The sequence below is a fragment of the Danio rerio genome, chromosome 13 (assembly GCF_049306965.1).
Source record: "Danio rerio strain Tuebingen ecotype United States chromosome 13, GRCz12tu, whole genome shotgun sequence".
NCBI lineage: Eukaryota > Metazoa > Chordata > Actinopteri > Cypriniformes > Danionidae > Danio > Danio rerio.
In genome coordinates this window covers 39,673,753-39,689,959 of record NC_133188.1, presented here as the reverse complement: position 1 = coordinate 39,689,959, position 16,207 = coordinate 39,673,753, and the positions used below count along the sequence as shown (strand labels likewise).

The 16,207-nt window shown below is 37.4% G+C and overlaps 1 protein-coding gene across 5 annotated transcripts in view; it reads left to right on the top strand.

Moving 5' to 3' along the window:
* Window positions 1-16,207, top strand: part of slc8a3 (solute carrier family 8 member 3) — a 96,179-nt gene that overhangs the window by 66,373 nt on the left and 13,599 nt on the right. For all 5 annotated transcript variants that reach the window (XM_005156998.6, XM_005156999.6, XM_009307477.5 and 2 more), the window contains 1 exon segment: window positions 449-555. In XM_005156998.6, the coding sequence (XP_005157055.1) occupies window positions 449-555 (107 nt within the window).

The window sequence follows — 16,207 nt, the reverse complement described above, 5'->3', positions numbered from 1 at the left end:
CATCCTGGCATACTAAAGATGTTAAGGTAATAAATTACTTGTACCATGAGGGAATTTTCTCTTCATTTTAGCAGATATGTGAAAAGTGTCATATTCCAAATATCAGCTTTTTCTGTTATCTCCAAATTCACGATTTTGTGTGTAAAATGCTTCCTCAGTTTCCGGTATCGCCTCCTAGCTCCTTATTCGATAATTTACTGGAGAGGCCCTCAATTTGGAAAGGGATTATATATTATGGCACCAACTGATACATTCCATTCCCAAAAAAAATCATACAAAATCAACTAAATAACTTTGCTCAAAAGATGATTTTATTATCATTTAAAAGACTTTATGGTATTTGGTTTTGGTTGGTGGTTTGTTGTGTCTTGTGTATTTTTTTGAAAATTTTGCTGACCCCTCACTTGATCACAGAGCCTGACGTTGTGTTTCTCTCTTGCTCTCTCAGTAAAACCATACAGGTGAAGATTATTGATGATGAGGAGTATGAAAAAAACAAAAACTTCTACCTGGAGCTTGCAGAACCACGCATGGTGGACATGAGTCTTCAGAAAGGTAAGCACACACACACTTACACACACATATCTTCCTCTTCTGCTATTCTTTTAATCTAGTCATTCATTTCCTGATTCACTTCCATTCATCCAGTGACTCTTTATCAGGTCTTGAGAGCATATGAAAATCATTGTGAGTTTATGTGTCTTCTTTCATCTTGTTGTTATCTGAGACTACCTTTCAAAATATTGTGGCGTTTGATTGCTTTAAAAGAAACAGCTTTTCCAACATTGATTGCTAGACATGTTTCTTGAGCCTTATTCAGCATAGATTATTAAAGGATCACGTGACACTGACTGATAGGTCACCCAAAAAATGATCTCTGTCATAATTTACTCACCCTGCCTTCACTTGTTAGTAACCTATTTGAGTCTATATCAAAAGAAGATATTGTGAAGAATGCTGGTAGTTTTTTGATGGCATTTTTTCAACCATGGAAGTCGATGGGTGCCAGAAACCAGCATTCTTCATAATATCTTCTTTTATGTTCAGCAGAAGAAAGAAACTCATAAAGGTTTAAAACCACACAAAGGAGAGCAAATGATGAGGTTATTTTCATTTTTGGGTGAACTACCCTATAGGAGCCATATTACTTTTCATTTAATTATAATGTTTATTTGTATACTGATAAGTTTGGGTTTCACAGCGACGTTTTATGTTTTGGTGAAGTGGGCATACCTGGCACCTGCAAGAGCAAATAAAGCGCGTGCACAATCACACAGGTGTTAGGAGGAGAGAATGAGAGTGGGGTAGCCGTACTTTTTGTTGACCGCCACGGCACACGCAACAGCGTCACGGCACACGCAACCAGGCCTGGATTGACTAATCGGGAGGACCGGGAAAATTCCCGGTGGGCCGGTCCGTTTTTTGGCCGCGAGGGCCGGTGTCCCTAGCTCCAGACTCTGTTGCTCTTAGCAGTCGCACTTTTTTCATTTATTTATATTTTTTGAGCACAGACTCTGTCTTTTTATTCATTATTTTGCCGCAGCTCCACTCTTTTTATCTATTTTCTGTTGTGGTCCAGTGGTCAGCACGTTGGATTACAATGACGCCGACCCAGGTTCGAATCTCATTTGAGTAATTTTTTTTTTCTTTAATTTTCATTGTTAGGACATTTAATACTGTTAGGGTTGTTGAACATTTGAAGTTTTAAAGCAGCTGTTTTCTTGAAAAAGAGGTGATAGTGCCATTAGAAACTGATTTGGAAATGACGTTATTTTTAATATAGTCAGTCGTGAACTGAGGTGGGTCGGTCTGAGGCCTGAAACTCCAGGGCTGAAAAGTAGTCCCACTCCAGCTCTGCACGCAACAACCCTATATCACTACAACGCAATAATCAGCCTTTAACGCAACAGGTATTCAATCCACAGTTTGCTGTTTGTTTGTCATGTTTCAAGTATATTTATATATATATATATATATATATATATATATATATATATATATATATATATATATATATATATATATATATATATAGGGTTTTGCTAATAACATCTTGGGCTCACCGTGTCTGTCTCAGCCACCAGCGTGTTACAAATTCAAAGGACCCTCACTGCCTCTCTAGTGACTTTAGGAGGATTATTGCAATATACCCCTTTAATATGAGCAGATGAAAACGCAAAAATGTGTTGGAGCCACAATGCAAAACATAAAAACTAAAGCCGCCTAATAGGAAAGGCTCATGATCTTTTGCTCTATCAGGACTATTGGTATAACTGATCTCAAATCTCATGGTTCGGATCACATTATGGTTTTTGAGTCACAGACTGGACCATTTTTCAGATCAGCAAGAAAGGGGAGGAGACAAATGTAATTTACTTTCAATTTAATATAAAAACATTGCTGCGAGGTACTTGACAAACAAGTACTTAGAACCTGTAATTTTAATAAACAATCAAGAAATAACCAGCTAAACAAAAAAGGTGAAATATTCAGTACTTTGATCTTCGCTACTGTTCCTGATAATGCTAAATGTATATAAAAAATGTATCTAACCTTATTATTTTATTCAACACCTATTTATTTTTAGACTCATTATTAATAAATGATTCAGTAACTCACTTAAAAAACTTCATGTTTCATTACTAGATGGATCATTTTTGAAGAACTATTCAGTGCCATATTTTTGATGGTTGTTTATCGCCACCTATTGGTTAAATAATGTAAGTGCTACAACTTTCAACAGCATCAAGTTAAAGTTACTTGACGGTGATTAAACCGTGATTTTAATCTTTACCTTAAATATCAACGCTTTATCTAAACTATAAACTGGTATTCTAGAACTTCTGTAATATTTCATTGTTTTTAACTAATTAAAAATGGTAAAAACTAAATGTCTTTCTTGATCAAATGCTGATTTAAATGCAGTGAGTCGAAAGATTAATAGACGTATGCAAATCAATATCATTTATAATTTGTTGTGTGGATTTAAATTGAGATCCCGTTTTTTTATGCTAAATTGTGGAGCTTACACTGAATGCGTTAATACAGGCTAAACAATTTATGACAGAAAACCCCTTAATAACCTAAGAAAGCATTTAGGTGCTACCCCAACTTCTTCCATCATCAATAAATTTTACAGGGAAACTAAAATGCTTTCATACATGCAATTTGAATGACGCAAATGGTTATCTTTCTGCGATCATTGCAAATGCTGGATTAATATACAAGTTAATTAATCAGTGGGTCACGTGCGTTCCCAACCATGGGTTGTGATTCATTACACCTCTAATGTGAACCAACAAGAAAAAACCTCTTTCACCTGTTTTATAGCTGAAACAGCAACTATGGTAATACAATTTATGTCTTTAATTATTAAACTGTGGAGTTTGCATGTTCTCTCCGTGTTCAGGTGGGTTTCCTCCGGGTGCTCCGGTTTCCCCAACAAGTCCAAATACATGCGCTATAGGTGAATTGGGTAAGCTTAATTGTCCGTAGTGTATGTGTGTGAATGAGTGTATAAGGATGTTTCCTAGTGATAGGTTGTAACTGGAAAGCCATCCGCTGCGTAAAGCATATGCTCAATGAGTCGGCGGTTCATTCCACTGTGGCGACCCCAGATTAATAAAGGGACTACGCCGAAAAGAAAATGAATGAATGATTATTGAACTGCTAGCTTGAGATTTTTTTCTTGAGCCTATCGCCTAGATATTCTTCCAGTGGCATGGCCAAGATGGCCACCGAGTGGCCTGATGTGCCTTGAAGGGACTTTGACTCAAAGCACATGAATCCATTGAAGACCCTCAGGGTTCGGCTCTCAGACTGACTCATCTCCCACTCACCAGAGAAATGCTGCCATCATGCCTTTGTAATGCTTCAAAAATGGCAGCATGCTGTTTTTTTTCCTTGCCATTTATATACGCCTTGAGAGTATTGTTCAGAAAACTATGTTAAGAATTAGCTTGCAGTATTGTGTTTTTACTGACTTTTTCGGAGTTTATGTAAACACTGACCTTATACGCCAGTACAGGATCTCAATGGGTGTAAGAAATGAGTCTAAACACACACTTATCAAGTAGCCTTTCAATATCTCTCCATAAATCAAACAGACGTGTTCAATGCTACGAGCATCCACACTGCAGCACTGCGGTACTGTGTGTGTGTTTGTGTGTGTGTGTGTGTGTGTGTGTGTGTGTGTGTGTGTGTGTGTGTGTGTGTGGGTGTGGGTGGGTGGGTGTGTTTGCATGTATGCATGTGTCCTTGTCCCAGTATTATACCCTTCAGAAAGAATGAGAGATGAAGAACAGCTGGTCTTCTCAGTTTGAGCTCTCCTCTCGCCTGGACAACATTAAACAACCTACTTATTAACTTACCTAAGCCCAGAAAAACAACATGTTGGCTTGTCTCCTCACTTGTGCGCTTGTAAACAAGCAGTTTATTAATTATTCAAAAGATATTTCTTTATTTCTGTGCCAACACGGACTTGGGTTAGAATTCATTTAGAATTTCAAAAAGAAAAAATCTTCCTCAAAGTCAGATATATGCGCATTCATAACAATAATTAGCTTTGACAACCAGTAATAAGCAATTACTTTTGTGTTGGAACATTCTAGTCCTGTTTCCATGGAAAACTGCGTTGTTAATTGTTGGAATGTTCCATATTTTTCTGAAAAGCAGGTCACACGTGAATGTAAGTCGCCCTGGGTCAAAACAGCATTGTTGAGAGGAAAAACACACACAAACAAGTCACTGATTATAATTTAATTTGCAAAAATATATAAATATGTATTTTAGTTCACTTCATTCTTATGCCTTAAAAGGCCGAGTAATAATCAATCAATAAATAGTTAATTATAAATAAATAAATGCATTAATTAATTCATTTTTATACAGACAGAAAAAAACTTTGTATCAAGCAAGATTTTGAAACTTAACCAGTAACAGATGACACATCACTTATTTATTTATTTATTTTATTTTTTTCAATTTCCTACATTAAAACATGACTTCAGAACTGCTGATCCTGCACTCTCACTGCAAAATGTGTGAGGACAGTTGAGGGAACATTCCCACTTATATAGTATACCCTCTTATAAACCAAAAAGCTGCATGGACAAAAAGAGAATCAAGATTTTTTGTATCAGATTAAAGGTCACGATTGTCCCACGAATCCACAGAACAGCTTTATTTTTAAGATTTACTCGTGAACATTGTTTTTCAGACAGTCTGTAATAAAGTAAGACATAATCCTCTGCTTCAATCAAATTTAAAGAAAATAATGTGATGTGTGTTATTGTATATTAATAGAGTTATTTTTAGTTTGAAAGAAACAAAATCAACAATGACTTAAATTACGTTTTAAACCTGATAGTATTAATCTGTCAAAATTCTTGCTGTGGGTTAACATGGAGCACAGTGGTCGACTCGAGCACAGTGAAACCGCTGATGCTTCAGTACGTCAGCATGTTTTTTTCATTTCTGCTCTGGACAGTAGACGAGAGGAGAGTCAGGTCTTCTCTGTAAATTATTTTCCCTGACGAGGAACAGAATTTAATCACGTATGGGATTGGCTTCATTCAGGCTATGTGTGTAAGACGCGGTGAGATTAAACAACTTAAGTGATCATGGCAGCAAATCACAAACTTAGTGAGCTCAACATTTTGAACTTTTTTTATTTGCCACTAATTGCGCGTTTGTCTTTGAAAATACCACAAATTCTCCAAAAAGCAATGTAAAATGTCTCACTCACTGTTCTTCGACTGATTTATCAGGGGTGGCCATAGCAGAATGAACCACCAATTACGCAAGCATATGTTTTTTGTGCTGGATACCCTTCCAGTGGTAATCCAGCACTGTAAAATTCATCTTTATTTCAATAACGCTTTTTACAATGTAGATTGTGCCAAAGCAAGTTTCACTTTTCACAGTTGAAGTTTAGTTCAGTGTTATAATGTAAATGTCACAACACTGAAGAGTACATCCAATGATGTCCCACACTAAACAAGAAACAAACTTCACCAATTGATGAAAGTAAAGGAAAAAAACACTTGAGAAAAATCAGGTTCAGCTGAGCATGACCAGTTCTCCTCTTGCTAAATTGCAAAGAAAGCGTTCTTGCAGGACTCCCAGAGTTCATCAAGATTCTTTGGATTTATCTTCAATGCCTCCTCCTTCATTTTACCACAGAAATGCTTAATAATGTTCATGTCTGGTGACTGGGCTTACCAATCCTGGAGCACCTTGACCTTCTTTGCTTTCAGGAAATTTGCTGTGGAGGCTGAAGTATGAGAAGGAGCGCTATCCTGCTGAATTTGCCCTCTCCTGTGGTTTATAATGTAACGGGCAGCACAAATGTCTTGATACCTCAGGCTGTTGATGTTGCCATCCACTCTGCAGATCTCTTGCATACCCCCATACTGAGTGTAGCCCCAAACCATGACTTTTCCTTCACCAAACTTGACTGATTTCTGTGAGAATCTTGGGTTCACGTGGGTTCCAATAGGTCTTCTGCAGTATTTGTGATTGGGATGATTGGGATGCAGTTCAACAGATGATTTCTCGGGAAAATCTACCTTCTGCAGCTACCTTCTAATAACTTAAGTTATTAAGTTATTACTTGTTGCTCTAACAACTGGGATCAACGACAAGACTTTTGGCAGGTAGTGTAGAGAAAACACTCATACACTCTCTTATTCACACATACACTCATTCACTTTTTCCAATTATACTTTTGTCCAATTCACCCAGAGCACCTGAAGGAGAACACACAAACACAGAAAGAACAAGAAAAAAAAAACACAGAAAGGTCTCCTGGCTCAGCTGGGACTTGAACCAGCGACCTTCTTGCTATGAGGCAACAGTGCTAATCACTAAGCCACCATGCTGCCCTCAATGTAAAATAATTTTTACAAAAATGTCATCTCAATCCATGTATTTTTCATTAGCCTACGCTGGAAATGGAGTGATATAATTGAGCAGAGACGCGAGAGCAGGAATCTAGCAGACTATCTATTGCACTGCATCTGTGTGCGATTAACATCATGTGGAGCCCAAACTGTCCGCATGCCACACACGAGTATATTTAAAGAGAAGATAAGCAGAAGCGAAGCGTTTTATCACACAGAATTTCCAACGCTTCACAAAAACATCACCTCACTTAGAAAATGTGTGTGTGTGAGAGAGATATCTCTGCATTCACATGTGTGCATTGAGGAAATAGCTGCGAATGAGCCAGCGACAAGGGAGATTTCGTCTGAATATCGACACCTACATCCCACGAACCCATTACCTCACCGTCTGGTATCTGTTGCCAGGGCAGCATCAGCTGTTGCGGGTGCTGATGTGCCTTACAATCTGAACTGTTGAATCGAAGAATAGTGAGAGAGAGAGAGAGAGAGAGAAGATGTCGAACAGATGAAAAGAATTTCTTTGTGAATTTGACATATCTACGCGTATAATCACCAAGCAGATATGTTGAGATGGTTTGAGTTGACGACGCTACGCAAATTATAGGTTAATAACGTGCATCAAGACACCCCCAACTCTGCTCGCAGAGCATAAATTACAGGCTTATTTACACATCCAGCTCCTCATTATGGGTCGATATTTTCATCTCAGCACACACACACACATACATACACACACTTAATCAAAGCTTGTTTGTTCGGCGTCTCATTCATCCTCAGCAACAGAAAATTACTGCACTGATTACAGAACTATTAAAGTCATTACACGCAGAGAGAAAGGAAAAGTAATGAGGAGACAAACAACACGATTCCTATAGATGGTACTCATATTAGTGGTAATATGTGTGGGTCAGAGTTCTGGATTAATGAATGTTGCAAAATTATCTTTGTTGTTAATTTTGGATGCATAATGCATTGACTAATTAAAAGCCGTCTGTTACGGAAATAGTTCTGAAATGAAATGTAAATTAAGGCCTTTATTTAGACCAGAGGTTCTCAAACTGTGGTACGCATAACACTAGTGGTACGTTTGCTTCCTTTTAGTGGTGCACGGAGGAATTGCTAAATAATTAATGAAAATAACACACTTGTAATCCTTTGATGCGTATGATAACCAATGTGATCAGCATTGGCTGTTACCAGGAGCATACGATCACACCGGTGTGATTAGAATGTTTACTTTAGTGCATTGCCTCATCTGCTGCTAAAAATCTACCTGCTTGGCACAGAGCTGAGGTAAAATAATATTACAAAAGGTTTAAATGTGTGTTCGTAGTCGTGTAAAACAATGTATGTTTTCAATATCTAAAGTTTATTTGTTTTGTAAAGCAGAGTGGCTTTAGGTTTAGTTTGTTACTTCAGATTTAGAATAATTAATTCGGGCGCAGGACACAGAACATAGATTTAAGCAACTTTGCCAAGCTTGAAGCTTAGAGTTAGAACACACTTAAAGTCTCTGTGTGCAGCTAAAGGTTCACTTAAGATGTGATCTCAATCGCTTTATGCGTTTAATCACTCGATTTTCTGACACATACTGAAAATTAAGCGCAGTAAACAGATCTAATTTCTAATTTAAATATGCAAATATGTTTAGTTATGTTTTGGTATGTTTAGATTTCAAAGATATGTGTCATATGTATATAAAGTACAACATATATTTCAAAAATTAACAAAAAATATTTTATTTATGGATATGATGACATTATAGGCTATATTTATGAGGTCCAACAACATTTCTAGGTTTGGATGAATTGGCTACTATATGTTAAATACTTTACATTTAAGTACAGCAGTTATCTTTTTATTTTTTAATAGCAGTACCTTTTTTAAAAACTTTTAAGAACACACTTTAAATTAAATGTTGATGTTTAATTTGTTTGGATGTTTCACCTATAAGCACTGTTAATGTTCAAACTGTTTATAATGTTTAAAGTGGCTGACAATAATAAATATTCTTTATAATAGGAGTTAATCTGCCTTGTTTTTGAGCTGCGCAGAGTTGTAGCTGCTTCTTTAGGCCTGCTACGCTACTGCATTTTATCATTCATTCATTCATGCATTCATTTTCTTTTTGGCTCAGTTTCTTTATTATCCAGCCCAAATTACCCAAATTATCCAGCACGTTTTTACACAGCAGATGTCCTTCCCGCAGCAACCCATCTCTGGGAAACATCCACACACACACTCATACACTACTAACAATTTAGTCTACCCAATTCAACTGTATCGCATGTCTTTGGCCTGTGGGGGAAACCGGAGCACCCGGAGGAAACACACACAAAGGCAGGGAGAACATGCAAACTCCACACAGACACGCCAACTGACCTAGCCGAGGCTCGAACCAGCAACCTGCTTGTGTGAGGCGACAGCACTACCTACTGCGCCACTGCGTCGCATTTTGATACTGGTCATTATGGTGGTACATGGAGAAACAATTTTTTTCAGAGGTGATGCTTGGTGAAAAAAGTTAGAGAACCTCTGATTTAGACCAATAGTTCTCAAGCAGTGAGCTAAAATAGAAATAAAAAATGATTTTATATTTAATTTCTTGAAAATGCTGCAATCATCCTGATGTTATAGTTCTAAAAGTGCAGTTTCTAGATCTGGAGAACATGTGTAAAATATAAAACCCGGTCATCAGTCTGACATGCAATTATTTAATCATTCCTTAAGCAATGTTGTGATTATTCATCAAGAATCTATGCTGTATAATTCTTGTGCTTGTGAAAATCCAGTGTTTAGTTGATCCTGCTTATTGTCACAGCTTTAAACACAGCTGTTTCTTTTTTTCCATGAGAGGGTTTGGCATCATGACAGGTTTATTTTCAGACAGGCCATTAAATAACATGACACACTTCTAGAAAATCCTGTAGAGTTCAACCAATGACATGATGACTTCAAAACTCAAGAACTATTTTCAGACGTTCAGGCTAAAGTCCATGGGCGTGATATTTGAGGCTGAGACTATGAAGCATTTAATTATATTTGAGGACAGTGGGGTTGCTGAAGTCAAAAAGGTGAAAACTATTGATTCATTCACCCTGATGTCCTTCCAAACCTACATGGCTTGCTTTCCTCTGTAGAACATGAAGAATATTAAAGTTAACTAGGACAGTCTATCAAAATATGGCTTTCAAAAACCCTGTGTGCACCAAACAAGCAGACTAAAACCCCAAAATAGGTGAGTCTTGGGGCTCTTCCAAATTAATAACTGAAAAATGAAAGCAGCACAGGCCAGTGACATCTACACAAACCAAAAACAACTCATAATGTCACAAGATGCAATAAAAATGGCAAGACTGCACAAGGACATGTTTTCTCATATTTTCTTTTATTAATGTGACAGAGGAATCCCAGGTGCTGTTTTGACTCCTTTACAAACTTCCTAACCTTTTCAACTAAAAAAAAAATGTGGCCACATGTTTACACATACAATAACTGTTTAGCCCAGCACATAGCATTTGTTTTATGAGTTCAGTAAGTTCAGTCACAAAATATGTGTCTTAAAATATGATGTTGTTGATTTAGCATGTTGTTGATTTTAGCAAACTTTTTTTGTGTTTACCTTATGATTAAAGTTGTTGCATGGATGCTCTGAATGAAAGCGTTTTAGCTACTCGGAAGCTGCGTCCAAAATCGCCTGCTACTTAGTAGGTACTGCAATTGAATTTAAACATACTACTCAACTCAGACGTACCACATCCACCATTTTGTCCTCATCATGTGACTTACCCATGTCAGTTGTGCCGCTTCACTCCCATTCAAAAATTCATCATGGGATAGCGTAGCGTCCATCCGACAAATCTCACCTAAAGTAGTAGGTCATCCAGGTAGTTCTCACATACTGTTTTTCGATTCAATGGCTGCATCTTAAACTGCATACTTCCATACTATAAAGTACCCTAAAATCAGTATGCCAGCTGAATAGTAGGGTTCTATTCTGGCTAAGAATAGAACTTCGATTCTGGCTAAAAATGTGAATCACGATTCTTAAAATCAAGATCACGATTTTCTCACTATTCTTTAGATGTAAATAAAGGTTAATATGAGTAGGCTATTATTATTGTTAATTCTCAAACATATTGTCACCTTGGAATTATAAGGTTCTATTTGCATTCTAAGTAATGCTTCAAAGTTTTTGCAATCCATATAGCAAACAGTATGTGTGTAACATTTTTTTTACAGTCTTAAAATGTAAACAACTTATAAAAAACATCCCATAATGTAAATAATTTGTCATTTAATAAGAATATGTCAATAACTCAATTTTGACAAAAATGTCAGAACCTTATAATTCTAAGATGACGATATGTTAAAACAACAATAATTAAATTAGGCCTATTTGTAAGTCTACTGTTGCTTAAAATGCTAAATTTTGTACAGTCATTATGGTGGACTTTCAATATGTACTGTTTGTTAATTCACAGTTAAATGATGACATCTGAATACAACTATTCATAATTAGAAAACTGAATTATGTTTAAGACATGTCCTTGTCATTTGTCATTGACAACATTATTAGACCATTTGTTTTCACTGGTAAAATCAGACATTTGTCATGATCAGATTTCTTCTTGCATTATATTTAACATTATATAAGCTTGAGTAGCTATACTGACACTGTAAAACATTTATTTTCATGCACAACACTTTTTGTTAGCTATGAAAGAAAAAACACATCAAATGCTTGTCATAATCATAATTGTAAAATGCCATATGATCATTTAAATGATGTGCGGCCAGTTTCATTTTCACTTACGAGTGCAGCACATGGCTGCCGTCACTGTGATAAAAAACACACACATGCAAATTATTCTTTCAGCGCGGCTCTCAAACAATTGCTCTGTGCAACAAACTGAATGTTATTTACAAATTTATTACCTGTTGTTCACAGCCTATGCAGGTTCTATTCACTAAAGTAGCCATCAATGGCATACTGCGTGCACGAGCGCGTTCTCAGAAGTACACAAACAGTTTGTGGTCAGCTCACATGTTATTTCGCAGCCACAAAAAACATCATTACATGAAGACAGAAATGTATGGGTGAATTATACCTTATAAATAAAGAATGTTCCACTTTTAGTGGAAGGTGTTCATGTTCCTGTGAAGACTTGTGCGACAGCCTTTAAGCTTCTCTTCTGACCTTGAAAATATAATTGGCTGAATCATAGAAAAGCAGAATTAAGATTGTGTGTAGGGTCGAATCGAGATTGTGATCTTTTTTCGATTAATCGTGCGGCCCTACTGAGTAGTATGTCCAAATTTATAGAATTCAAAAATCAGTATGTGAGAAGTACCCGGATGACCTACTATTTCCGGCGAGATTCTGAAGTGCGCATCCCAGGCACGCTGCGCTATCCCATGATGCCCCTTTAGAGAATTTATGAATGGGAGTGAATGGATCTCTCAAGGGTAGTTCGGGTGATTCAATTCAATTCAATTCAATTCAGCTTTATTTGTATAGCGCTTTTACAATGTAGATTGTGTCAAAGCAGCTTCACATAAATGGTCATAGTAACTGGAACAGTGTGGTTCAGGTTTTAGTGTTTAAGTTCAGTTCAGTTCAGTTTAGCTCAGTTCAGTGTGATTTAATCATTACTGAGAGTTCAAACACCGAAGAGCAAATTCATCGATGCGTAGCTCTACCAATCCTGAACCATGCGAGGCAGTGGCGACAGCGGAGAGGGAAAAAAAACTTCACCTGATGGGAGTGAAGAAAAAAAACCTTGAGAGAACCAGACTCAGTTGGGCACGACCATTTTAATTTCTCCGCTGGCCAAAAGTCTTGTGCAGAACTTCATTCGCCGTGGTTTATGCTGGAAGATGGCCTCAATGAAGACTCGTCTGTCCCTGGAGCGTCGCTGGAATCAGACTCATGTTCTCCACTCCCCACGACCATCAGCGCAGCAGCAGCTCAGGATATGGCCTGGTCCCGGATATGGAATCCTTGGGATCATCACGTCGCTGGTCTTGGATCCAATCAGTGACTCCGCCTAATCTGAGGACCTCGGGATGAGTATCCCCAGGTGAAAATAGAGAAAAGAGAATAATTAGCGTAGCTGCTGTTCATAGTGTATATAAGCAAGATGTAGAAGCCAGTGTGGAACCCGCTAGGTGATGCACTGAGTGTATGCTTTACTAAACAGATAGGTCTTTAATCTAGTTTTGAACTGGGATAGTGTGTCTGAGCCTCGGACATTACCAGGAAGGCTATTCCAGAGTGTAGGAGCCATGAAAGAGAAGGCTCGACCTCCTTTACTTGATTTTGCTATTCTAGGTACTACCAGAAGCCCTGAATTTTGAGATCTTAAGGAGCGAGTTGGTTCGTAGCGAGACAGAAGGTTGGTTAGATAAACAGGAGCTAGATTATTTAGAGCTTTATAGGTGAGAAGTAATATTTTAAATTCAATACGAAATTTAACAGGCAGCCAGTGTAAGGAGGATAAAATTGGGGTTATATGATCATATTTTCTAGACCTGGTCAGAACTCTGGCTGCTGCATTTTGTACTAATTGAAGTTTGTTAATAGAGGATGCTGGGCAGCCAGCAAATAGAGCATTACAGTAATCCAGTCTCGAAGTCATAAAAGCATGGACTAGCTTTTCTGCATCTGAGATGGATAGCATATTTCGTAATTTAGCGATATTTCTCAGATGAAAGAAGGCAGTTTTTGTGACATGGGATATATGGTTTTTAAAAGTTAGATTGCTGTCTAATATGACACCCAGATCTTTTATAGTAGAGCTAAAGCTAACTTTGTATCCCTCTAATTGTAAATTGAGTTGCGAGATCTGCTGTGTGCAAGATTTAGGCCCAATAAGTAATAAATTTTGTTTTGTCTGAGTTTAAGAGAAGAAAATTGTTGGTCATCCAGTCTTTGATGTCTTTGATACACTCAGTTAGTTTAGAAAGTTCAGACGTCTCGTCAGGTTTAGTGGAAATATATAATTGAGTATCATCTGCATAGCAGTGAAAGCTGATCCCATGTCTTCTAATAATGTCTCCCATAGGTAGCATGTAAATTGTAAACAGTAAAGGGCCTAAAACTGATCCTTGAGGCACCCCATACTTTACTGGGCAGATTTGTGAAGGCTGTCCATTAAGATTTACAAACTGGTAGCGGTCAGTTAAGTATGACTTAAACCATTGTAGAGCCTGTCCCTGGACACCTGTAGACTTTAAACGATTTATGAGGATATTGTGGTCAATGGTATCAAATGCCGCACTAAGATCGAGTAAAACTAATAGCGAGACGCACCCTCGATCAGCAGCTAAGAGTAAATCGTTGGTTATTTTCACTAAGGCGGTTTCTGTACTGTGGTGAGCCCTGAAACCTGACTGAAACACTTCAAAAATATTGTTCGTCTGCAGATAAGAGCATAATTGAGTGGAAACAACTTTTTCTAGTATTTTAGACATAAATGGAATATTTGAAATAGGCCTATAGTTAGCTAAGTTGTTGGTGTCTAGTTGCGGTTTCTTAATAATAGGCTTAATAACAGCTAGCTTGTAAGAGTTTGGAACATGGCCTATAGATAAAGAAGAGTTGATAATGTTAAGAAGAGGTTCTCCTATAGCAGGTAGCAGCTCTTTCAGTAATTTTGTTGGAATTGAGTCCAGCATACACGTAGCTGGTTTAGAGTTATTTATAATTTTTACTAACTCTTCATGTTCTATGATTTTGAAGCAGTGTAGGTTATTATTATGATTTAATGAAATATTTACAGGATTTGGAGTATAAGCCGGTGCAGAAAGTTTGGCATCTCCTATTTTCTGTCTAAAGCCTTCTATTTTATTACTGAAAAAATTCATGAAGTCATCACTACTAATTTGCGGTGGAGTAGTTTGTTCCAAGGATGACCGATTATTTGCTAATTTAGAGATGGTGTTAAATAAAAATCTAGGATTGTTATGATTATTTTCTATCAGTTTGCGCAGGTGCTCGGTCCTGGCAGATTTTAGAGCCCTCCTATAGCTGGACATACTGTCTTTGTACGCAATTCTAAAGACCTCTAAATTAGTTTTTTTCCATTTACGTTCCAGGGCGCGGGTTGCTGTTTTGAGCGCACGAGTATGACTATTATACCATGGTATAGTTTTAATCTCTCTAGCCTTTTTTAATTTGATGGGTGCCACAGTATTTAGTGTGCTAGTAAAGATGGCATCCATACTGCTGGTTACTACATCAAGATCATTTGAGTTTGCGGGTGCATTACGAAATAGAGAGAGATCAGGTAAGTTATTTATAAATTCATCTTTAGTTGACGGAACAATAGTTCTACTAGGGCGGAGTATTGGAGCGGGTTTGTTGATTTCAGGTAAACATAGCTTATATAGTAAGAGGTAGTGATCTGTAATATCATCACTTTGTGGTATAATGTCTACGTCAATAACCTCGATTCCATAAGACAGAATTAGATCTAATGTATGCTTTAAGCGATGGGTTGGATCATGACAAAATGGCAGATATAATACGTCCAAGTTCCAAGGTGGTTTCAGACATATACGTTGAGCATATACTTGGCCTGCATATTGCTTTTAGCTATTTATATAGTATGGAAGTATGCGAATTCGGATGCAGCAGTAGTCAAATGAAAAATGTTGTCTCCAATCAATCAAATAACGATCTACTGTGTAACAGTCTGTTTTGTTCTGATTCTCCTGTTTTTCACTGCCATTGTGCACTTACTGGATTTTCCAGATCATGGTGTGCCATTGTTTCTATGCCACACACTTAACTGTTATATATATATATCAGTTATGCCTAAATCATTCATTCATTTATTTTATTTTCGGCTCAGTCCCTTTATTAATCTGGGGTCGCCACAGCGGAATGAACCACATATGTTTTACGCAGCGGATGCCCTTCTAGCTGCAACCCATCACTAGGAAACATCAATAAACACTTATTCACACACATGCACTATGGACAATTTTTGCTTACCCAATTCACCTATAGCGCATGTTTTGGGACTTGGCACCCAGAGAAAACCCACACCAACACAAGGAGAACATGCAAGCTTCACACAAGCACCAACTGACCAAGCCAAGGCTCGAACAAGCAACCTTCTTGCTGTGAGATAATTGTCATATCCTCTGCCTAGGTATATCTAGATTTTAATCGTATGGCACTTTTATGACAATCTAATAATACAAAACTTCTTTTCTCAGGGTTAGAGGACTGACATTATAATTAGCTCAGTGTAAAAGCCACTGAAATCAATGTAAAAACATGCAATAATCCC